Raw genomic sequence first — 26,381 nt, 5'->3', positions numbered from 1 at the left:
CACTAAGCCCCGTTGTATCTAAAGCCTATTAATTGGAACCGGAACCTTTGCGCTGACAAATGACTGTCCCCATGCGGCGCCGCTCGGTGGTGTTGATGGGTACGCGGAATCTCCAGAGCAAAAGGTCACAGCTAGATGATACCTGTTGACTGTTTGTCCCCCGGCGCCGCTGGAGCTCCCAGCACCTCTCCCAAGGTACACGACCGACAGTGGTGTTGCCATGTATCGGTAAGGTCACGACCCCCGCCGTACGCTATGACCCATCACGCAGGATCGTCGGCTTTCCGCCCGTACAGGCTATTTGTTTGCGACCGGGGGGACCGGGCGGCCGCAGCGCACTCTGCGGGGATGTTAGCGCCGCGCAAATGATGTCGGTGGGGGGGGGGGATGGAGCTACCCCTCCCCCTCCCCCACCCTCACCCACACACAAGGACCCGGAGGACCCCCGGCACGATTGTTTCCGGAAACCGCGACTGCGCCGATGCACAATGCAGCAAGACACATCGGAAAAGGGACAAGGATGCCAACTGCAAGCCGTATCGATACATGTAGTAGAGCTATGTATTTGTACCTATACCGGACCCCATTTGACTTTTTGACGTGAATGGTGAGCTTGACCTCACATAGGTACCCACAACAATCTCGGCTATGTAATCACGTCTATAGGTCGATCGTAAATCGTGCAGTTTCCCATTGAGAAACAGAATAGCCGACTGAATGACAGGTTTGGGAATCTGGACGTGCAGTGCAATTCCGGCTAGCAATATTAATTCGTGAACAGGGATAGTATTTAGTAAACAACATGCATTATGCATCGCTATCAGCTGAGCAATAATTCAAGCTTTATTTGATATGTGTGATTTTTTCATTAAGTATGACCTATGGGTATCGTGGTTGTGTTGGCTTTGTTTTTTATTCAGAGGACAAAAATATGCAGAATGTACCGTTCAGAAATAAGCAAACAAATGATATTATACCTAAGCAACATAAAAGGATGACACCACTGCCAACGCATATAGCGCATATTACCAAATACCAATAGTTACCCAAGCATTGTGATAAATACACCAATCACCAATCACTTGTACCGGGTAGCTGCACTGGGTCAGTGAGCAAGGGTCGGCTGGCGGCGCACTGACCTGAGGTGGCTGCTCCCGTGCCGATGCCTCTGCCGATGCGTTGGTCGGGAACGCTGACTGGATAGTGCAGTCTCCATCTGGGACAATGATCCGCTGTCCTCGCCGCCTACCGTAGCCGACACCAACAAAACCTGCCGACAGGCGCCCGCCGTCAGTCACCCGACATCAGTCATCAGTCACCGGCCGCCAGTCCTCAGTCACTGGCCGTCAGTCACCAGACATCAGGCATCAGTCACCGGCCGCCAGTCCTCAGTCACTGGCCGTCAGTCACCAGACATCAGTCATCAGTCACCGGCCGCCAGTCCTCAGTCACTGGCCGTCAGTCACCAGACATCAGCCATCAGTCACCAGTACCAGCCGTCAGTCATCAGGCTCCAGCAAAACGTACCTATACAGACCACGAACAAAGCACACAGGTCATCAGCAACAATCAACGACACGAATTGTGAAATATGGTGTTTAATTTCATATAAAATCTGCGGATCGATTCAGCATACTTTAAACACTGATGTCAACTAACATGTTCTTGTTCCCATGAAGTGAGCATGCAACTGAGTCATGAATAATATATAGATCTTTATGCATGAATTCATAAAACAACTCAGCAGGTAATATCAAAGACAAGAAGCATATTTGAGGGCTAACTGCAGCCAAAGCCTAAACTTCAAACGTCCCAAAAAGGTCACTGAATAACGCTAAAAACATAGCAGTATAGGTTTCTTTAAAGAAACCTGCCGCCGTCCTCACCTAATTAGGTGATGACGGCAACATGTTCCAACTCGGAATGGGAAAAACGATGCACTGTTTTATGGCATACTAATTCCGCATTGTGATATGGCAGATATTACTGAGAGGTTTATGTGCACTTCATCTTGAATATCAAGAAGGATATTAGCAAAGTCGAGTACCTATAGGTACTGCCCTCGCCTCATTTTGGTAGATATTCTTACTTCGACAGAACCGCTACAAGCTGGGAGATTTTACTATCATTCCATGGGAAATCATGTTACACTAAGTGATGTTCTACATCTCAGATTTTTCAGTCCGTCATTGATCAATCCTTCTGTCCAGTATATGTAGGTAGACATAAAAAAACGTTTGTTCTGTGACTGAATGGAGCAATAATCTCTTGCTGCCACAGTGAACGAGGAGTTTAGTTAATGATGAGCTTCATTCTGTGGAGAACCGTGCGTCTTTGTAACTTAGTTATTGTGATTTTACTTACATCAGAGACCACAAATTATGCTGGTTTTTTATGTCATGCTAAGAATACGTAGCACGCGTCGGACACGGGCTGATCCTGAAGTTAACATACGATGCCGAGAAGATTATACGACATTAATTCAACGCATGGAAAATGGCGGCCAAACATTTATTCTGGTCTCAACAAGCACTGAACTTCTGCCAATGAGGTTCAGGTTAACCCGCGCCCTGCTGGGGGGGGGGTGTTTGAACACCCCCCCTTGTGGTTTTTCGCGAATATCTCAAAAACGGCGGCGCGGAGCGCCGCCGTTTTTGGTACACCTTATCATACATCAATTCTACACATGTTGTGAAAATTTCAGACCAAGGTCATTCAAGGTCAGGTCACCAGGTCACTTGAAGTGACCTCACCTCATAAAAACTTTCAATGTCTGTCATAGCTACACCGAGTGACCGATCGCTTTGAAACTTTCAGCGATTGCTAAGGGCAATAGCATGTACAAAATGTATATCTCAGAATTTTGATATCGATGACCTAAGGTCAGGTCAATTTTGCGACCTCCCCATTATAAGTCAATGGGAGAAAATTGAAATGAGCCTCTTTTGGATGAAAGACATTATAAACACTCCCAAACACCGAATTACAAGTGTTTTAGACACACTGAACTTGAAAATGGTGTCCGTGACCCTTGTTTATGCCCTGAGGTCATCTCAGGTCACGAATGGTATCTAACAGTTTTTCGCAAATAACTTTTGATAGAGGCATTCTAGAGCGATGAAAACGCCTTAGATGTGTTCAGCTCGACGATACGGATCGACTGATATGCAACATGACCCTTTCCGGTCAGGTCATGACCTTGACCTGAGGTCAAATTTTCAAGTTGACCCTTCAAGGTCAAGTTATAGTTCATTCGATGCGTCTTGACGAGAGGAATACGATGGCGGTAAAAGTAAGCTCGTACAAGGCTTGGGTCAAAAGTTATTGCAGAAAAACTGTTTTCGAAAAAATCGGCTATTTTTGCAGTTTTTGCCCCCTGCAGGCAAAACCGTTGACGTTAGGTCAAATCTGAGAGAATTACTCAGAAAGGGCGTTAATAGGGCTATCGAATGCGCTTTTCCGCGGCGCTGTAGCTCTATTGGTTCCCGAGTTATGCGTTGGCTTCTTGGAAATTTTCGACATTCGACCTGGAAATCGGCGAAATTTTGCCTTCAATGACCTCTGGTGACCTGACCTTTGCCCTGACCAAAAAATTGACCGAAGTGATTTCGTCATTATTTTTGACGCTCTTTCGAACGCCGCCTTCCGCGTATCGCTACGTGGCCCAGGAGCCGAGTTAGAAGGGGGGGGGGTGTTCAAACACCCCCCCCCCAGCAGGGCGTGGAAATCCAGGACCCCCAGCAGGGCGCGGGTTAACCTGCGCATGACCCATGGCTCATACAGAGCCCCAATCATTTTCCGCATTCTGCAATCTCTTTCTAAACAGCCCAGTGTATAGACACGAAACTTTCAGCACATTCGGCTGCCTCCTTTTGACACCTTGTGCTTAAAGAAACCCTTGTAAGTCGTAACTACCCTAGGTCTGCCGAGAATGACGTCAGAATAACGTCATGCTTGGTGGATAAGAGATAGTTAAACGGTAGTCGTTCTCAAAAGCCTGTTTTTTTTTTTTAGCTAACACCGATTGCTTCTAAAATATTTGAAAATTTGGAAATTGCATAAGTAAAGTTTGATAACATGTTTGCAATGTTGACCTATGCATTGCCGGATAATAATAAAATTATATGTGAAAGTACAGATAAACTGTTATAGAACCCAGCCGTTTGGCCCCTGATCAAGCCAAAAGCTTCGCGAAAAAATGATGTGTTTTTTGTGACTACAGGGAGCCGATAATACCCAATTTTAAGGTCCTAGGGCATTGGCTGACCTTCCAGGTCAGGTCAATGACCCACAGGTCGGGAAAATTGGGACCTGCTAGAACTTCGTGAAGTGACTTTGTTAACCTTCCAGGCGGTGGGGGGGGGCGGGCATTTTTTGCCCCCCCCCCCTTTACTTTTTTCGATATATCTCGAGAACCGCTGCGCCGATCGTCACCAAACTTTCAGTACCCTCCCGGGAGCAGCTAGCGCACATGGTGACCAAAAATTTTTCCAAAGGCTATGATAGCTTGGCCGCTAATGACGTAAGAGTGACGTCATTTTTGCCATTTTCGACCCAAAAAAAGGTTTCGCGGGAAGAGCTGTCAGGCCTACAGCTTTAGAGATACAGAAAAATGTTTTAGACATAAGAGGTGTGGAATCAAAAGGGCTACAAAACTGTTATTTCGGTTTTTCGAATTTTTTGGATTTTGACCCCCAAAAATAAAAAATAGATTTTTTGAATATAATAGCAAAAAAATCCAAAAAGTTTTTTGAATTTCGAAAAAACCGGAATATATGTGATAGTCCCTACCGCCTTCTATCTACATACCAAATTTGAGATCGATACCTCGTTTTTTGGCCAAGTTATAGCGAAAAAAACTGTTCAAAATTGATGACGTCAAATTTTCAAACTCAATTTTTAGCAATTCTAGACCTCGTAGCGCAAAATAAAGACCACCATTAGACTCCCCGTGACGAGCTGCATCGAATCGATACCCATTTTATGCAAAAATATCAACTTTGAAATTTGACCTTTTTTGACCTGACCTTGACCTGACCTCCACCAGAAAGTGACCTAAACCGTACCTGATGGTCTTATAACCAACACCATTGAGCTGGAAATGAAAAACTGGCCATAAAACATGCATCACATAACCTTAGTAAAGTTGGGCTCATGTGGTGACCCTTGGTGACCTTTGGTGACCTGACCTGTGACCTGACCTGGTATGACCAGTGACCTCTAATAGCAACATATGTACTAGACAACTGACGCCTTATCGCTGATTTTCGACAAAATGCGTTTTACTCGGTGTTATAGCGCTTTCCCTAGAAGCCCTGTGAACGGTGAAACATTTTATCTTTGACCTGACCTGTGACGTCATCGGTGACCCCGAGGTCAATGAAATTTGGTTTCCCTCAACAAATTTGACAGGGCTATCGAACGCCGTTTGAATTTTCCGGATCCGTCCAGTAGTTTCGGAGATACGGGGGGGGGGCAAAAAAGTGCCCCCCCCCCCACCGCGTGGAAGGTGGCTGGTAGGCCCACCGCGTGCCGGGTTAAAGGGGGTTTCGGGGTATTGATTACGAATTTCATGCTCGCTTTGAGCAAAGCCTTAGTATTCATATGCATATGGGGTAGCCGGTAGGTCGGGTCCGGTCCGGTCCGGTCAGGTCAAGTCAATCAATAGGCATTCCGCCGGCTATCCAAAGAGGGTGTCAACCACCACTGACAGTTTCGTAGCATGAACCTAACGCTGGCACCAAAACCACTTTTCAAATGTTCAAATGGGTGCGAAATTCGCAACCAGCTCCAGAAACTAGGTACCCTAAAACATGTTAAACTCAAATGGGTTACTACGGTCATTTACTGGAAAAAAAACTGGAAACGCACGGACAATGTGCGCTGGCATTCGCCGAATCGCGATTACGGCTTGACGTTGCTTAGAGAAACAGGTCCCAGGTCAAAGGACATTTCGGTCAATGTCAAAAACTTTCAAGGGTAGGTGTAAAATTGACTAACTCGAGAGAACTGAAAGTTTCGTTACACTCGGTCGCATTTGGCGCGAGTTATTCGCGAAAAAAAAACAAGAAGAAGGGGATCCGTTTGAGCCCTCTCTCTCTCTCTCTCTCTCTCTCTCTCTCTCTCTCTCTCTCTCTCTCTCTCTCTCTCTCTCTCTCTCTCTCTCTCTCAGCACTCACCACTATTGCTGTCATGACGACCGGTCGCATTTTGCGTGTGCCGTCCTCGGCCTTTGCGGCGCTCCGATGATCACGACACCATGGGGATGCCGATGTCTGCAACACAAACACACCGGTCACCGGGCTATATAGGTGAGCGGCACGTGCACGGCGATCACAGTGCGCAGGTCGCCGCGGTACGGCCGTTCGTAGGTCGCCACCGACTTGGCGCACAGCCGACGAGCAGTGACGCACGTAGGAGGATCCACAGAGAAAACGACCGCCGCTGAGTTCCCACAGGGAAATAACAGCGACGGAAACGGACCGCACACAGGGAGAAACACATCCGGTGGAATGCATACAACGATTGATTGGTCATTCTATACAGGAAATGCGTGTGTAACTGCAGCCACCACTGATATCATTGGTGACACATAGTGTCACCAATGATAGTGTCCATGACGCAAATTGCATGAAGCAGTTTACACGAAGGCGTTGGGAATTGGCAGGTAATATGAGGTGCATAAGGCGACGTCTGACCTTCACATGCCTCTTTTAAACAATCGGTACCTATGTATATTTTAGTCAGGTGTGGAGAACTGCTGTTGCAGGAGCCGATGAGGAGACACAGCACATCAAAAGGTGAATATTGTGATAGTATAAATAATATGCTAATGTAATGAGTTTCTGATATGTTCGTATTCACTACCAAACATTTGAACGACTGTATTACATTGCACATCTCGCCAAAGACAAAACACCTAGCTGTAAGAATGCCGAGTGCAGAGTCGTCGAATAGCAGACCGTCGTCCCCTTGCCTCCGCACGAACGTCCGTGACTCGACATCGGGAGGACACGGCTAAGGTGTCAAGTCACGTTGACACACGTGTCACTGCACGTGTGACACCGCTGACACCCGATGACTCGCAGCCCCGCATACCTCTGTGCCAGCACCCGGCACCCGTCAAAGGCCCAGCGCCCATCCGCGCCGCCAAGAGTTGAGAGGCTTAGCATTTAAAAAGATGGGCTGACTCATTCACGCAGTGCAGTGGAGCAGCCGGGCCGGGCTGAGCCGTTTTTGGCGGTGGGCAGCCACGATAAGACGTACTTGACTTGCGGTACCGTTGGGTCGCATGTTTTAGCCTAGCGAAGTGGACGGTGAGCGACGGAGCAGCAAGCGGCGTGCGACGGACGGCGGGCGGCGGAAAGACAGCTCCCCGCCCCCGCCACCCTGCTGGACGCGGGCGGCGGACAGTCAACTTCCCGCCCCCGCCACCCTGCTGGACGCGGGCGGCGGACAGCCAGCTCCCCGCCCCCGCCACCCTGCTCGGGAGGTCGCCGCCTCGGTTACCACAGGTCGGCTCCGTTTGATAACGGTCAGCAGCCGCAGTCACGAGCGGTGCTGGCAAGGACACCTGTCACTCACGAGCTGGGGTGTAAGTCGCTGGACCATCCCAAATGGCCCGGAACCTCAGCGATGTCACGTGAGTACCGTGTCAACGTGTCTCAGAAGGTGTACCGACGGCGCGTCGGTACTTCTAAGACAGCGACGTGGCGTCTCTTCTAACACTGCCACCGAGGCGGTGGCTTGGATCACCTAATGGTGGTCACCTAATGAGACGGCAATTGCCAGACGGCTTGAAGTAGTGTCCAAACCGGTTAATGGAGATGCAGCTTTGCAGCTAGCAGTGAGTCCCCAATGGGCTGAGCAGTTGCTATCCAGTGGATGCCTCGAGGAGGCGAAATTCTCAGCGTGAGAGCAGTTCGGGCAGTTGTCGCCAACGCTGAGCTGTCTCGGTCTGTCACACTAAGTACCTTTCCTAAGATAAGCGTCGCGGTTGACTGACTATGTGAAGAACAGCCTTGCTGGAGGGTGCCGGCGGTATCTACCGGCCTCTCGAGTGAGATCCTGACCATATATACTGAGAGATACCGAACAATGGACACAATAGTCGAGAGCATATGATAGGCTCGGTGGGCATTGTTTGCATAGCGATAACAGTCACAATTACCCATCAGTGTGGCCGAGCAATACATTCCGGGCACTCAGACCAGGTAACGTCAGTGTGGAGTACATGGGAAGGTCAACAATTGATACAACAAAGCGGGGAGGATTTATTGCATAACTTTGAAGCCGTGGTTCACATTGTTTCGGTGATGTAATAAAAGAGATGCGTTGGAGGAATACAGCCTTCTACCTGGCAACTACGCTCACCTGTATTGTCTGAAAAGTTTCCCTTGCTCGCACAATATTGCTCGGGTCTCCTCTGACTCCAAATGTCTCAATTTCACAGCACAACTGGTAGTATAACAGATTCACAATCACTGCATGCTGAAAGCTCGATGCAAACCCGGATTATTCGACCGGTGCACTGTCTTAAATATGGCGACCGTTTGTCGACTGATGTTCTTCCGCGTCCCTCCGTGTTCTTCAGCTTCCCTCCGCCTCCCTCCGTGTTCCTGGCCACTTCCCTCCGCGTCACCCGCTCAGGAGGGTACCACAAGGTCTACTGGACCAAGGGACGTATCACATAGACCTCAGGTGGTCCGACGTCACGTCCGTCGCGTCACGTCGGGCGCGACGTCACGTCATGGCGTCACATCGTGTCACGCCGGACGTTGCACATATCTCGGCAGCCGCTGGCGTACTCCCCCAACGAATCAGCGGCACAGAAACCGCACAGAAGTCGCCCAGAAGCCGCCCGGAAACCGCACAGCCTCCCCTCAGCAGCCAGGTCTTAACCATGCCTGACTCGCGCGGCAAGTCAGAGTCACGTCTTCACTGCTTTATAGGTGCGCGGCTCGAGAGAGCGACGCTCGCTGACCCGACCGGGCTCGCTCATCGCGGTGGTGGTAGGAATGTGTCTGCACGTTTGTGCAGAGGTCAAGCGGAATGCACACGGCACAGCGTTGCACACGGCATCAGATGTGTTCCGTTCCAGTCGTGCGGATGTCCCATGACTGAAAGATTGCAGCGAGTGCCTCATGGCGTGGAGTGCACTAGTGAGGGGATATCCTAGTGCAACCATAGATAGAGAACAGATAATTGCAAAATATTGCAGTGTGATGAATGGTTATTGCGTTAGGGTCCCTTTTTAGCTGCATGATGCCGATGGTTCATCGTCTTGTTTCAGAGGTATATCCCGCGCCCCAGTGGCGGTCTCGGCCAACTTCGCCATAGTGAGGGGGGGCATATGTTACCACCCACCTCTAACTCAAAAACTAAGAGGGCTAGAAAGACGCGGTAAAAAGCAGTCGATAGCTCTCAATACGCACGTTTGAAAGTATTTCGGTCATTTTTCACCTTAGAGCAATATTGGGGTCACTAGAGGTCATCAAATGTCAAAATTTGCCAATTGTCATTATATTTTTCAGAAAACATGCCGCTATCTCAGGAACTATGGTAGCTAGAAAAACGCATGGAAAAGCAATCGATAGCTTTTGAACTCTTCTTTTGAAAAGGTCATTATCAATATTGTCATCAGGTCAACGGTTTAGCCTCCAGAGGGCAAAAACTCCAAAAATAGCTGTTTTTACGAAAAGTGTTTTTCGACAATAACTTTCGACTACAAAAAGCCACGACATTTCTATTGCCAGAATCGTGTTCCCCTCACCGAGACGCGTCGAATGAACTATAATTTGATCTTGAAAGGTCAACTTAAAAATTTGACCTCAGGTCAAGGTCATGACCTGACCGGAAAAGGTCATGTTGCATATCAGTCGATGCGTCTCAACAAGACAAACACAATGAGACCATCCCCAGCGTTCTATCTCTTTCCAATCGCGAGTTATTGGCAAAAACTGTTTGTAGCCTCAAATGACCTCGGATGACCTTTCTAGAGGCTATCAGCAAAAATGACACCTTGGTCATCACGAGTGGACTAAATCATTGTGATTCTGAAATATTTGGACTGTTCCTATGCGTACACACGGATCTAGAGGCATTTTCATTTTTCTCCATTGACTTGTAATGGAAAGGTCATGCCACTGACCTGACCTTAGGTCACGGATATAAAAAAATCCGAGATATACAAATTGTAGGCTACCATAACAGCATGCAATCCACCAAGTTTAATACCTTTCTGACAAACACTGCAGGTTGGACATGATTGCAAACTTTTTTAAGGCTTGGTCAGTTAACTTGACCTGGTGACCTGACCTGACATGACCTGGGGTCAAAAATTTCACACATTGTCCAAAATCGATGTACCAAAAGCTACCCCAAGCGGCGCGGCGCTACGCGCCGCGGTTTTTTATTCACACGCGAAAAACGCGACAGGGTGGTAACATATGCCCCCCCCCCCACTGGGGCGAAGGATATTTATCAAACACTATCAAGTATTGAGTGTTTGTTAGAAAAACTGTCGATGTTTTCCGGATGTGACGTTGCCAACCACCATAATTTTTGGGACAAACATCTTTTTCGTTGTTGGTACGCTAGAAATCACAAAATAATAATAACAAAAATATTGAAGCGTAGAGTTGCGCTGAAAAACCCGGATCCGCCATTCTGGCCTGATCTGGTCAAAAAAAAAAGATAAGGTCTCAGGTCAAAGGTCATTTTGGTATGGATCATTAGATTTCCAGGGTAGGTAATAGGTATACAATTGTTTAATTCGAGGGTACGAAAGTTTAGTCGCGATCCGTCACATTTTATGCCAGCTATTCACGAAAAAACGAGGAGTTGGTCCGTCGAATCCGTGCGAGTGCGCGTGCAAAGAGCAAAATGGAAATAATGAATCAAAATCGAGAATCAAAATGCAATAAATAAGTTATCAATTATAAGGTATCTAATACGAAGGACGAAAAAGGATCCCTTTCATACAACGTGGTCAATAAATGCGGGATGTCACGACCCCTCAGCATAATTAACCCGGAAGCTTGTAAGGCCGCGTTCTTTATTCACTCAGTCAGCGACAATGTATGATGTGAAGACACCTTTATTGCCATCACCCTGTCGACAGAGCAGGCAGGCGACTGGCTTCTTTATGCAGCCAATCTCCATAGGGGTCAGATGTGAGTAGCGGTCATTGTTAAGCGATCAACAGAGCCACCATGGCCGCTGACAAAGGGCGTCGTTAGTGCCGTGGTTCAATCGTTTACAGCCAGCAACAGTCAATGGACATGATCGGATGCACAAAGCAAAAGACATAATTGCATATATTTTCATTACTGACGCCAGTGCAGCTCTCAACACCAACGGGCAATCAGCATTTTTTATCAGCAAGCAGGCTTATCAATGAGGTGACATGAATGAATATGTCTTTTTAAGCTGAATCAAAAACCAGCGATTCAAGGGATTTTCGTATGGCATGCATTATGCATTGATACGAGAAGCACTTTCCATCCCTACCTAGCCGCCAATTAAGACATTGACTGAAGTGCTGAAAATAATCAGATGGCAATGGTGAAGTCCCATTCAATACGTCAGAGAAGCACGGCACACACCAGCACAGTAAACACCGTTCTCCATTGCGGTCGTCAGCGTCAGATATTCATCGGCGCCCTGTGGTTTCCGGTTACCTCCTCAGCTTTATGATCAATAAACCTCAGACGTCGGTACCTCTCTCTTATTCAATTAATTCACTGACCTCATAGTCAACCGGCTGACGCGACGATCGGGCCTTGATCGCCAGACACCACAACAAGACACGACTGAGACTGCAGCCTAACCGGCTGGGATGAGACATTCCCTTGCCGACCCGATGTTTCAACGATCCTTTCTCAGGCGGCTGACCACCAGCAGTTATTATTCTATCGATCTATCTCCCTGACCGCGGGCATCCATCCATGTCATCGACCGCCTGCGGAAGTTGCTGACTTCTCAATGACGAAAATGGAGGCCGATCACCTGTTTGAACCAGATTGAAGTAGACATCTGGGCCATCACGGAACTATAGTCTGGCAAACCTAAGAAAGAACGGATTTAAAGTGCAGCGGCCATTGATGTATGTGCATTTATATACCATAAGAGCATAGTTATTTTCTCTCACAGCTTTTCACACGAATTTCTCCGAACCATACATTTCAAGTGATTAGAACACGTGCTAAGTGATTCAGGCGTTTTAACTCCGTTCTTTCTTAGGTTTGCCAGACTATAGATGGGGGAGGAGGGGGCGTGGTGTAAGGAGCTGTATCATGCAAGTATGGAGGATACGTGACACCAATGATCTGTGCGGTGTCATTTCCGACTTGATTGCACAGATGAGCAACCAACGACACCTCAGACAGACCAATCATTCAATGGATTGCGGTGGTGTGACTGACAATATCAACACCCACGCCGGGTTCACAGTGCAATGTACTTCAAATGTCAACAGTTGACCGATTCATAAGCTACCTACACCGTAACGGAAGGTCCGGTCATTTACAGGGCGGTCTTGCCTATTGCTGTCGTAAATACATGACCATAAAACAGCTCAGAGAAAGGCACAAGTCGCAAACTACCTAGCTTCAAACGGAAAATATGATATTAGGCATCACCAGAGCCCAATAGGCCCCTAAAATAAAAGTTAAGTGATTGTAGGGAAAACTAAAAATGAGAACCAACCGACCATCTTCTGTTCGAAATGACACATATTATATGCATATTTTACAGGAAGCACACAAGCCCAATTACACTAGCTAGGCCCCTCATAAAACCTTCCAAGATGTCCGCCACACACCGCTGCGACCATGACACTTTTACATGCAGCACCTTGTCCAGTCCGTCTGCCGCTCCATATCGGGTCATCCGAAGAGGCCTCCCGCCCCTAGCGCCCGTCACCACGGCTTAGAGACCATGAGCGGCGGTGGCGCTAAGCAGCCATTGTGAATCGTTAATCAACATTGAGGGTGGTCGGTGGGCGAGGACCTGCCAACAGATAAACAGTCAGCCGGGCCGACGGCCGCCTTATTACAGCGCGGCGCCGGCCTCTGAGCCCAGCGAGGCCGCTCAGATACACCGCCGCCACTCGGTGTCTTAATTAGCTTAATGATGAATGAATGGCCAGGTCGGGAACACATGCCGATTCATCGACAGAAAACAAACGAACAAATAGTAGTAGCTGACAACTCGTCATTAGAGATGAAGCATCAGTTAGCGAACACGTTATGCCGTGATATATCACGAAAACCATCGACATGTCAACCACTCAGAGAACAGAGGACGTCATGAAGAAACCTTAAAAAGTCTACGTGGTACTATCTTACCTTTTGACTTTATCACACGTTTTTTATGCAACTACGTCATAGGGCTCACGTAGATATTTACAGCACCTAGTTGTATGTAACCTGCAACGGCGAGCTTTGCTACCTCTTCTGCAGTAATTAGGTACTATAGGTACAGTTAATACGCACAGTAAGACGCAAACTGCCTGGTAAATATATTGAGCCAGAGATAGCAGCCAATTAGTATCAATATTGTGGTTCACTGGTTATAAACGCAGAACAGGATAATATCACAAAACGAGTTGATTTAAGTAGTCCGGGACTGTGCTCTGGAAAGGCGATTAATTACTGCAATATTGCAAGCTTGGTGAATGGAAAAACATATAGTTGCCCGGAAAGCCAAGTTTTTTTTCTTGCTAAGCGAGCTAGCCGGCTCCAGTCATCCACACACTTGCTCCTTTGAGGAAAGAGGGCAGTATATACAAAAATGGTGGCAATTCAAACTGAATAATTCATCGCGTTGCACCCGATTCACCATCATTGTGTTCACTTAAGAATCGCTGCTTGTTCTTATCTGCTTTGTGAAATAGGTGGGTAATGGTATGTTTCATTGACGTAAAAACAGGTCACATAAATCACACCCAACGCATTTCAGTCAAAGCGCCTTCTTAAATACCACCATAAATTTAGCACATCTATGGATTGGCCATTAATCGCCACATTATGAAGTGTCAGACATGTATGAAGGGGAACGTGGTATATAACTAGGCAAAAAGGGACGATTCTGCGATTAATCACGTTCCAAGCATGCCAACTTCAGTACAATAGGCGTCACATGCCTGAAAGTCGCGCTCACGTGAACCGTCCGTTGTCGGGTTCGTGCGAACACGCGTTTTCATGTTCGGTGATTTTTTGTAGCGCTGGATAATTTATGACTGTTTTAACAAGTAATAAATCCACTTGATCATTACCGCAGCCCTGAAAACGAGTTATGACGTCAATTACTTGGTAGCGGTTATGGATACACGCAAAGCTTAATTCAATCAACGTTTTAAATACCAACTCGTATGGGTGTAGAAACCATCCTGATTAATCGCTCACTCTCGACGGTTTACAATTGGACCTAAAATAAACAAGAATGTGAAGTGTACCAAAGAGGAGCCACGCATGTCGGCTAAAGACATTGCCAACAAACCACGCACATTATTCTCCCTCCCTCTCTCCTCCCTCTCTCTCTCTCTTCTCTCTCTCTCTCTCTCTCTCTTCTCTCTCTCTCTCTCTCTCTCTCTCTCTCTCTCTCTCTCTCTCTCTCTCTCTCACTTTTTTCTCTCTCTCTTTCTCTCTCCCTCTCTCTCTCTCTCTCTTTCTCTCTCTCTCTCTCTCTCTCTCTCTCTCTCTCTCTCTCTCTCTCTCTCTCTCTCTCTCTCGGCCCTTCCCTCCCACTTCCACCCCCTCCATTTCTCTGAGGGACCGCCCCCATTTATCCGTCCACGTCACCCAGCCGTCGTCAACAAATCACGGTTCAACACTCCTTGGTGTCTGAACACCCGGCACTCCGCCTTCCTCCCTCCCTCATTGCCAATTTCCATGGCACTCGCGCCGGAAACCAGCCGCGAAACCAACGAAACCTGCTGGAAAGCCGCCGGAAAGCCTCTGGGCAAGTGCCTCTCATCTATGGGGCGGGAGGCGGCGTGAAACGCGCCACTGCTTTCTGACCGCGGCGGCGGCTGGCGGCCGGTGCCTCTGGCAGGACTGTGAGAGACAGCTCAAGTGGCCAACGACTTCTCCGCAATGCCACCGGCGCGGCGATCGGCATGGGGTTCCCATTCAACTGCCAGAGGTGGGCACCGGCCCACGGCGGTGGAATGTAATTCCCATTGTGAGGTGTGATTTTGACTGAAGTCCGCCGGCCACCACCTTTTCATGTCACCGTCAAAGCAGACTGATTGCGTGCGTTTGTGCGAGGGGCGACGATTTACGGTGTGTCCCATGAATGTCCGTCCTCCCCTGTCATGCTGTCCAGCGCCCTCTGGCGAGCTGTAGCAGCTCTCACCAGGTGGCAGGCAGCTCGAGCTCAGCGGCTTATCCTTGTCCCCCTGTGGCGGCCTGACGGGGAGCGGAGCCGGCGACTGGACCCCTAGACCGGCGCGATGGACCCGCACGGCACATCTCCGCTGTCCTCGTCCGAACGAGCTGCCGTCCAGCGCGTCCCTTTTCTCGCGGCGGCGGCAGCGCCGGGCCACTCAGGGCGCGTCCGATGACTTTGTTGACGCCAGCCGTGAGCGGCCACGACCTGTCTGTTTTCTCAGGGGCGTGGGTGGCGTGGAGAGGTGCTCTCGAACGGCCGGTCACCTGCTGATGGGTCCGCCGAACCAACACCGGGCCGCGGCGCCGCTGGCCGCTCTCAGGAACAGGACAGTGGAACCCTCCCGGTCAGGAGGTGCGCCACGCCACAGTGCGCTGAGTGCACTCCTCGAACGCAGCCTGGGGCTGGAGAAGAGTGAAACCGCACAACGGGGGCTACACACCGCGCTTCTGGCCAGGAGGTGCTGACTGCAGATGGGATGATGGGGATGGATGCACTCACATTATTCAGGTCTAATGGGCCCACACGTCATCGTGACTATAAAACAATATCAAGCTGCCGCAGATACCGAGAAACATGAATGGCCAGACAAATGGGGAGGGTCGACTCCAGACACGTCGGGTCGATTCCGGTTAGAAACCTGTCCTCGGTCTAGAGCGGCGCGCAGCTGCTATGAATATGTCATTCAGAACACCATCGATAGCCAGCGGAGACGCCATCGATAGCCAACAGAGACGCCTCGGCGGCCGGCGCCGCAGTCCGAGGGTGCCCTCGTGTCCGCCCTGACCTGTGGCACCACGTGGTGCCGCCCTGGTGACAGTCCCTAGGAATTCCGCAGAGAACGGTGGATTCGGCCCGTGGGTGTTCGGCATAGCACGCCCTTGATGCTTTAGTAACTGTTGATAAAAAATATTTAGGTCGTGAATGATCTCATTGTATGGTCAGAAACAAATTACACGTTATTTGGGGCTGAATGTCCGCTTGTCCGCTTGCGTAAATACCAATAACTGGGCATGGTTTCAACATCAGGTTCGCTCTTCACACATCTCATATGTGAATGTCGGATTGTGTACGTTAGTTCGGTGACCTTAGCGTTGCTACTCCTGTTTTTCATTCTGTATGTCATAAAGCAGCACTGCAATGAAAACTTCGGTTCCAGAAAGGAAAGGTGTTATTCATGGTCGTTCAACTTAGCTGTTGTGACCTCGAGGCAAATGCTACATTTTGCAGGCTACTTCTTGCGGTGCAGCGTATCAAACTCGTTTAACTGCGGTGGTCAATTGCTAGCCAAGAGATTAGATACGATCTTAAGTAAGTTGTTTACGGCGTAACAGAGAGAGCTGCTATAACGAAGCTATTGATGCCCGCTCTACAGCAGCTTGCAGCTTTAGTCACTCCCCACATATAGGTACCTACCAAGGAATATGCGTAGTTAAGAGTTTTAGCTACCTCACTTGATATCTACGATAGCATGCATTTATAAGGCAGCCTACGATAAAAGCTATTTGAAAATTTGTTTTATTTAAAAAAAAAATATATCTGGAATGTAGAATTGGTGTTAGAATTATGCATTGTGCTGGTTGAGGGGAAACCGATACACAAACGTACATGCTGCTAAGTAATAATATAATACCACTTGGACAGGTACTTGACTATATTTGCGGCAGTGTGTACGGCAGAGCCTGGCTTATGGTGCATCATTATCTTATAATGTGACATATTAATTGCGCACTAAATTAACGTATTTTATTATGCTTCAGATCATTGCAGAGGATAACAGGACATAATCCAACGCTGATGTCATCAGTCAGGCATATGACGTCAGATGATAAGGCAGGTGCACAGGTGTTCTTAAGGCGGGGCTCTTAAATAAATAAACGATGATTGACCAGTAAGTTGTGAAGGAAGCTGATGGTTTGTAGCGAATGCCAGTGGGAAACAAAATCATGAGTCGATCGTTTATTATTTATGAATGAAGGCTCATTCATCCCATAGCAAATGCGAACGAAATGTTACGTAATATTATATCATGATCGTTTTTCTGCCTAACTACATCGGAGTCACTCAACCTTGATACTGCCCATTGTGGCAGCTCGTCCAGCTGGTCAATTGCTTACAGAACAGTCTTCGGAAGGGCACGAGTCACGAAGGAACTGCTTACGACGCAACGGACTTGTAGTAGGTCTATGCCACGCGTGCATTCCCACCCGAAATTCACGTATTCCGAGCCTTCAGTTCAAATCGAATTTGTTCGTTGTCAAGACCTATACCTTATTTTCCTCATTGATAGGCTGATAGCTTACCATTTAAGTTACGATAATACTGCAACCCTTCTAGCTCAGCTTTTATACAAATTTGCTTGTTCCATCCTGTAACCAATGCTTTAGGTAAGTGCAGGTAGTTCAAACCGATGAATGGCAAATGACTTGGAGCCGATTTCACCGCCGCACGCCTCTGCACTCAACTTCTGGCACATCGTCGTTGACGTCCAGTTCGTGTTGCTTCTGGCGAAACAGTGTCTTCGGAGCACCACGGTGCCTGTTGGAACTGCATGCGCTCGTCTGCCCTCCCAAGAAACCTCTAAAAAATGTCATCGAGTAGCCGTACTGAATCGCATTACAGCGGGGCGCCCATTCCGGAGAAATAAGCACTTCGGCTGTCATTTTTGACCCCACGAGATAGCGTCTCGACGCCCCGTCAGAATCGCAGGTGACGTCAACGGTGCACCGCTACTCGAGAAGCGGGTGGTGACATCTTTCTTCTGACATTAGCATGTAATGTGCGCGCTGCTGCTGTCAGGATCACCGCTCCTGTGTTCTGATGGATGGCGCACGCAGGCGGGCGACAGAGGCGACGGAGTGACTAGGAGCGCGAGCGGCCGGGAGAGAGGGTCACCACGGTTGGAGAGGCCACCACGTGGTTCCGGTAGCAGGTTTGTGTGAGTCATCAGACATATCTCTCTCGCTGGTCGCGCTTTGACCGGGTCGGAGCTGACAGATCTGACACGTTTGATGGACATGCCGGCCGAAATGGTGACACTGCCGCCGCCGCGCAGACGAGTTATCGAAATGGCACCGTCCGAAAATGGCAACTCTAAACGGCAGCAAAATGTGATGGGATGTTTCGTAAGCGGTAGGTGCACGGTCGTCACACAAATGGAAATGGAAACCATCCTCGATGATTTTGCGATTGAGCCTTATACCCCACGGTATCGGGTATAGGTATATGGCTAAATCGCAAAATTATTCCAGCCTTTCGGACCTGGCATTGTTAGGAAGATTCTGCCTACGTTGAAAAGCTTAAAATGTCTGTTTTAAATCTAAACATACTCAAAAGAAACACACCGGCTGTTAACAGTATAAAATAAATACCTATCCTTGCATTCTGAGAACTGCACTGCGAGCTCAAAAGCGCAGCTAACCTCTGCCTCAAAGACACTGATCACATTGCAGCACGTACGTGAAACGTGCAGGAATTTCGGTCAGTGTGGTGCGGAGAAGGTTTCCACGCGTCAATGCCGCTGCCAAACGCCGGTAGATGCTTACACGCACACACACGCACACACGCATACACACACCACACGGTGGCTGCGCAAACAGTACTGAGCGCGCACCAACACGAGGTGACAGCAATAGCACTGCAAATAGACATATGCAGAACATCGGCCCGCACTCTCACGCAGTTGCCGATCGGATGGGTCTCACCACTTGTCATAGCTCACAGCAGAGGATATATGGCATCGGTGTACAGCGAACACTGAAAGCACACATGTAAATATAACATAGTTATATGCTATCATGGTGCTACAAATGATACTGCATATAATGATAGGTACTGTTAAAGCCCCACGGTTATTATGACCAATTCGCTGGACCTGTCATAACAGCATTTTAGAAACACTGCCGATGATGGTGAAACAATGCGGAGTAAAGTTATAATCGTGAATCGTGATTAAAAGGCATATTAAAAGCTTTGATTGTCCAAATCAGTACCTAAAATGGGTGCAAATTATTGTATACAGAGCTTAACCATTGTGTTTAAATTTTCATATCATACCGAAAATCGTCATCTTTATCACCAGAGCGTTTAACCATAAATGTCAGAATATAACGGTGCCGCGGCTTTAGCAAACGGGGGCGATCAGTGAACATGATAGCCTCTTGCGCATATCTCTGCTCCTACAGCCAAGAATGGGCGCTTTGACAAATTCGTCACATGTAACACGAGAAGCCTTTTAAGGATAGAGATCTGCACATCCGCACATCTACTAAGGAAAATTTATGCATTACAACACTGCGGCTGAATAGAATAAGTGGTGTGGATAAGCGATCCATTCATTTTGTCGCGTAAATCCGTCAGTCGGTCGGGGCCGGCGGGAATATTGCATGTCCGCGTACTGCCGTTATAGACAAGGTATCAGAGTGAAAACCTCCCCCATTTGTCATCGCGCATTCCATAGCCTTGACGAGTTTCGATCTCACGCCAATATAGCCTTCCACTTTATAACCTTCCACCGTGCATACTGGGCTCCGTTAGCAGTCCGTGGCAGATGAACTCGACTCCACAGGTGGGCTCGACTGAACACCACTGGCAGATGAACTCGACTCCACAGGTGGGCTCGACTGAACACCACTGGCAGATGAACTCCACTCCACAGGTGGGCTCGACTGAACACCACTGGCAGATGAATTCGACTCCACATGTGGGCTCGACTGAACACCACTGGCAGATCAACTCCACTCCACAGGTGGGCTCGACTGAACACCACTGGCAGATGAACTCCACTCCACAGGTGGGCTCGACTGAACACCACTGGCAGATGAATTCGACTCCACATGTGGGCTCGACTGAACACCACGCACGCCACGCCAACGCCACGGACAAACATCGATATGCACAGCACGAATGGGCATGAATGTGACATCACTCGTCTTCCATGACGTCACGGTCTGTTTCCATTGGCCGGGCCAAAATCACAGCATTCTCACTAGCCTCCTGTGCCGCCCGAGACGACACGCGCCTGGCACGCTTCGGGGCGGGGGCGGGGGCGGGGGCGGCCGAGAGCTCAGGGTGTTCCGTGGCGCGCCGAGCGTCGATGTCACTCAAACGGCCGCCGCCGCCGAAAAGAACGCCACACGCGTCGCCGCGGACAAATAAACAGCGTGATTAGGCGGACATGTGTTGACACATCGTAGACGTCTCGCGCCGCGGCCGAGCGACCACTGTAAATAGCCCTCTCCTCGCCGGCCTGAGCCGACCGGCCCAGCAGCTATCTCCCAGCGGCTTCGCTGAACACGTGTGCGCTCTCATTGGGGGAAGGACGCACAGCTGTTGTGGACGCGAAGCGAGAAATGAGATGAAACTTGGAACAGGGAAACATGCATTAGGATATTGGTGAAGTCAGCACAGAGCCTTGCAAAACGGATGTTGATGGGAACTCTGCTGCTGCTTCCGCTCCTAATAAAAACGATTATATTTAGAAGCTGAATAGTTGTCTGCTGACTGTTGAGGCCAGTTGAGAGTCATTCACAAGGACTTCCAAGCTGCTTCCAAGGAAACAGGAAGCTGCTGTCATGGATACCGTTTTCCAGGAAGTTTTGCCTTGGAACGTGCTTTGAAATGAGCATGCTACCTTGGCAGGCGTTTTTGTCCTTGCGGACGACTACCAACTCTGATTGTCATCCCACCAGGCTTTCAAACAGCCCCTCCTACGCGCGGTCTCCCTGCCGTCGTCTCTCTCTCTCTCTCTCTCTCTCTCTCTCTCTCTCTCTCTCTCTCTCTCTCTCTCTCTCTCTCTCTCTCTCTCTCTCTCTCTCTCTCTCTTCTCTCTCTCTCCCAAAGCCGGCAGTTTTTAGCAGACGGCGTCGTCCGCCCGCCGACCTCCGGTAGGGTCAGGCTCCACCGGATAAACCCCGGTCATGTACTCTGTCAGGGGCAGGCGAGATCAAGGCACAGGCAACACCAACCAGATCGGAGGTAGTCCGAGCACTGGCCGCCCTCCAGTCGCCCCGTGCTGGCGCCGACCTGGAATAGATGACATGACACGTTGCCGGCCGTCGAGTCGGCGAGAAGATCTCGGTAGTCTCCCGACCAAAACAAGCGCGTGGGATTCGTTCCAGGAAATGTTGACGAGGTGTCAATAAACTATCAAGGGATCATCTAGGATTTTACCTTCCGCGAGGTTTCAGTAAATACTTAGAAAATGTGAGCGATGCTGCGGTAAACTGTCGAAGAACATCGCTGCTGTGAGTATACAATACACATCACCCGCACATGCCCCCCAGGGCAGGGCGTTCAGCGGTGATTCGAGATCACGATCTCCCCCCGGTGGAATGCGGTCCATACGACGTGCCGGAGCACCACCGAGGGCGAGGAGGCGCGGTCAGATGTCGAACCGTGCACGTCCGGACAGGAGGATGCAGAGCAGTGCACAGCGGCCAGGGCGGCACGGGCTCGCAATGATGTCACCAGAATGTGACCCCACCTTTGGGTGGGAAGGAAAGCCCGGATGAGGTCAGGTCACGGCTAGATTCAACTTTCCGCGGCATTTCCTCCTCAACTATGACAGGCTGGCTGATCCGACGTGAGGCGGATTGAATGGGTGGAGGGGTGCGCGGCGGTTTTCCAGTCTGACTCTTTGGCGTGCCCATGACACAACCAGTCATATTCCGCGATTCGGCTGACTCTGCAAAGGTGTGGTCGTGTCTGTGTATTTGTCGGCACCTGTCAGCGGGATTGATGGCCGGTGGCGTGCGCCGTGATTTATACGGCGAGACTCGTTCTCTGTTGGCCCGCTGTGATCTCAGCGGGCTGCGAGCGCTCCGGCGCGGCGGCCCGCCCGCCCAGACGGTGCTTTCGAAACCAGCCGGTAGCCCGTCTGCAGCCCAGCCAAGCGGCGCTCCACACAGCCGGGCATGCCATGCATTCATGCATGACGTACTATTATGCACTGAGCGGCGGCCAAGTATTAAGTCAACCGATCGCCCGCCGGTCGGGCTCCACAGTCAGCCCTTCAACAGGCGGCGCGATACGCGCGGGTCGTGCCGGCCCGATGACCGCGCTGCGGTCGCATCAGACGGCGGCGCAGCCGTCCGCAGAGCGCTCTCCAACGCTGCCGCTCGCATATCCGATGGCTAATGTGGAAAAACACATCATAACAGGTGTCAGCGGTATCGGGCCGCCCGAGTGCAGACAACAGGGTGACATCAGAGGCCGACGACTGCAGCGCCCAGAATCGCCACTGCAACTGTGAGGGCGTCGTGTAGGCTGCAACTGGAGGAGCAGAGGCGTGCCTGTGGGACCGGGGAGAGCTCGGCGGCAGCACGACCAGAAGATCCTGTCAGAAGTGCCGTGCGGGGGACAGGCACTCATAGGGACAGGAGAGCTGCTGTCCACCCCCGAAAATCATGAGGTCAGAGCCGGGTCATCGGAGGCCGCACCTCGCACTGGCACGGCATTGTGTGAGTCAGACGGCCGCTCTGGCTATTGGTGCACATTGTGCCAACCCAGTGCAGCGTCAGCGGTCCGCGCCACGCTCACGTCAGCAGAGGCGGCAGCGGTTGTCGAGACGGTGGGGGCGGGGCGCCAGACGAGCTGTTGATAGGCGTAATAATCGTGCCTCTCACCTCCATATCCAATTATACAACGAAAGGGACGGGACGCCCATTTCGTTGTATAATTCTCATTTACGCTTCCATTCATGTCCCTCGTATGTTTATATCTTGTCTTTCTTTGCTTATGCATAGTGAGAACGCCCTTTACCATTTTCTCTGGCGCCAGCGAGCTTCCACCCATCTACCCACGTGTATGTGCATTTGTAGATACACGTGCTCCAACCAAACATGTAGAGTGTGCACTGCACCATCCGTAGTCTGTCGCCTTGAATGGCGTCTGCCTGGAGACAGACCCGTAGGTTATTCGTGACAACGGGGTCTGCTGCTTCGTCAGCGAACCGTGACCAATCGTGCCTTCGACTTTCGAGGGTATGATGGCTGAAAGACAACCGGGAGGTGGAGGACCCCGCTGAGACCTGCCGGACCCCCAGTTGATTTGTCGCGGACGTTTGCGTCTTGTTAAAATGCACAAGGCGGCAAGGCCGTATAAGAGAGGTAGAATCATCCCGCGATTTCCAATGGACCGGTCGCTAAGCATAAGCGTGACGTCACTGGTGGAGACCGCGCGGCGCCCGGCTCCAAGCCATACGTCTGGTACATATGGCACTTTATCGTTGTTATTACTGAACGTAACGACAACTAATGACTCTTAATAACTTTTTTACCCACCTAAAGCTGATTTCCTTGCCGACCCGAGCCCCAGGGTTGACATTTGACAATCTTGGGATATGAGTCAGATGGGCGACCTCGCGACGGGAGAAGGAACGATTGCAATTGTTGTGTCCCGCACCGCCGATTGTATTCTCTATCTGCACCCGGAGGGGTGGGGGGCAGGGGGCACGTGCCCCCATCGGATCAGGGGGCCTCTCGGGCCCGAGGAGCCCTGCGACGCCAATTGGCGGCTGAGGGTCCACGCTAGCATTTTCGACTCAGAAGGGCCCCACAGGGTTCGAAAGAACACCTTATGTGCTCCGAATAGCCACACTTCTCTCCATAAGAGCCACACACCGGCTTTTTATTGTTCCTTGTCGGCATTTGAGGGCCCCTTGCCAGCCTCTCAGGGCCCATTGACGACCTGAGGGCTACTTGCCGGCCACTGAGGGCCCTTACCGGCCTATCAGGGACCAGCAGTTCTAAGGGTTCCACACACGCCTGTGATGACCCCCTAACCCAATGGTTGAAGGCCCCCACCAACGGCGCCTGCGAGGGCCCTCACCGGCGGCTGTGAAAGCCCCAAACCGGTGCCCAGCTGAGGGCCCCACACTGCCACCTCTAAGTTCAACCGGCACCCCCAAACCAGTGCTTCTTAAGGCCATATATCGGCGGCTCTGATGGCTCAACGCCGGAGCCTCTGACGGCCTAAGACGGGACCTTCGCATCGGACGGCCACTCACCGGTGACTTTTGAGGGCCCCATACCGACGACTCTGAGGGCCCCCACCGGCGTCTGAGAGTACCTTGCTGGTCTCTGAGGACTCCACAGGGCTCCTGAAGACACCGCAGACCTCTTGAGGGCCCCTGTCGGTTTATAAAGGGTTCGAACCAGCAGCTCTAAGGGTCCCACACCCGACTGTGATGACCCCACACTGCAGTGTCTCTGAGGGCCCACAATGGCAACTGTGAGGACTTTCACCGGCGCCTCTGAGGGCCACACACTAGCACCTCAGAGGGCCCACAGCGGCACCTCTGGGGCCCCGCACCAATGCCTGAGGGCCTCACACCGGTACCTACCTGTGAGGGCCCACACCAGTGCCTCCAAAGGCTTCATAACCGGCGGCCCTGAGGGCACTACACCGGTGATTTTTGGGGGCCAACCGAAGGCACAGCACAATCCCTTAGTATCGCTGAGTTTCTATCCCAATCCCATACCGGCTTCTATCCTAATTCCGGCTCAACTAATTAGCAGCCCCCCCCCCCCATGGGTCAGCAGCGCCGCGCCGGTGTCGGTGCTGGGGGCCAGCACCATCGGGGCGGCAGTCGGCCACGCGTACTCAATGGTTAGCGCTTAGCACCGGCGACTAGCGCACGCCCGGCATGTTATCGGCCGTGAGCCGCTCCAAAACGGCTGCAGTAACTGGTCGATATAGGCAGTAAGCAGATGAGACGCGGGTGGATTGATGGCCGGCAAGCTCTTGTGTTTTACGAGGGCGAAGGGTCGAAGTCGGCTGCTAAGCCGTGAGCGGATTTTATCAGATGCCGGTTCACTATGACCTTTATCCTGGTCCTGGTCCGCTGACGCACTCTTGGAGAGCCGAATCACAGCAAAACTCCATCCACAACTGTATCTATACGGCTTACGCTTTTCAGAATACGTCTGCGTTTGGCCTTCTACGGGCCCGGCCGGCCGGGCGGCCCCCGATTGGCGATCCACCAGTGACGTCACTGGTAGTGTTAAGCTGATTGGCGAATAATATATGGGGAGAACCGGGACGACATCCCCCTGCAAGGCGGTAACAAGACGTCTGATACTATCAAGAATGCTGGACTTGTCGAGTACTGTTCTAGCCGTCCGAAGCTTTTCATGTACTTCAACACCAACACTAGCCTCAATGAGGAGTCAATAACAGCTCATTCAGCAAAGGTCAATAGCACGGTCAGTGACAGCTCAGTGGGCGGACATCCACATGCGCGGGCAGCGCCGGTCGCTGGAAACAGACCCGCCATCTGACCTGCCGTCTCAGCCCACACACCTGTCGATGGGGGCGCGCCGTTGACAGCACGCTTCGCCGCGCCGGGTGGCCACCGCGCACCTGACCACCTCCGATCTCCGAGCATCGCGACCATCAGCAGCGCCCCGGGCATCGAGAGCGAGCGCCTCACGACACTTCGGTGTTCTTCTCTCCACACTAACGGCCTCCGGGCCACCCAGCCGCGCCACGCTAGGCAGGAGGCCCTGGACGAAGCAGCGGCGGGCGGCCATCTCCAATCGGCGGCTTTTGAGGGGCGCTGCCGACTGGTGGCGGCCGCTGCGGTGGCGGCGATGGTCCTATCGTCGCATCGCGGCCGGCCTGTCGTCGGTGACGCGGACATATCGAGCCACTCGGTCAGCGGCGGCGGCCGTGTCGCCCGACAGTGGCGCGACAGATACAATCGCGGCGCGGTCCGGCCGCCTTTTCAGCGGCCCACCCCGCGGACGCGCCGTCTCACCGGCTACTGTGCGAGAGACTGTGACGGATTCAGAGGGACTACCATCACTGTTCAGGGCAGGCAATGGAACGGACAGGATGGTGGCAGCTCCAAGAGGCGGATTCAATGGTTTTTGTTTGGAACCTGTTGATGTTTCATGGTGGCCAAGATGTTCGAAGGTCTGGCGTAAGAAAAAGAAGAGAAGAAGGCGACTACTTGAGAAGCCCAACCAAAAAACGTGATCTTCAAT

At 50.9% G+C, this 26,381-nt stretch overlaps 1 protein-coding gene across 1 annotated transcript in view; it reads right to left on the bottom strand.

Moving 5' to 3' along the window:
* The window catches only part of LOC122380402, an 81,989-nt gene that overhangs the window by 1,868 nt on the left and 53,740 nt on the right, over positions 1 to 26,381 (bottom strand). Inside the window, exons 3-4 of the mRNA XM_043363555.1 lie at positions 6,180 to 6,275; positions 1,140 to 1,270 (exon numbers count right to left, since the gene is read on the bottom strand). Coding sequence (XP_043219490.1) covers positions 1,140 to 1,270; positions 6,180 to 6,209 — 161 coding nt within the window. The 5' untranslated portion in view covers positions 6,210 to 6,275. The remainder of the gene's footprint in view (positions 1 to 1,139; positions 1,271 to 6,179; positions 6,276 to 26,381) is intronic.

Source organism: Amphibalanus amphitrite, unplaced genomic scaffold (genome assembly GCF_019059575.1).
Source record: "Amphibalanus amphitrite isolate SeventyFive unplaced genomic scaffold, NRLGWU_Aamphi_draft 000097F_arrow, whole genome shotgun sequence".
In the NCBI taxonomy this organism is placed as follows: domain Eukaryota; kingdom Metazoa; phylum Arthropoda; class Thecostraca; order Balanomorpha; family Balanidae; genus Amphibalanus; species Amphibalanus amphitrite.
The sequence above is the reverse complement of the archived record's forward strand: the minus strand, read 5'-3'. Positions and strand labels throughout refer to the sequence as shown.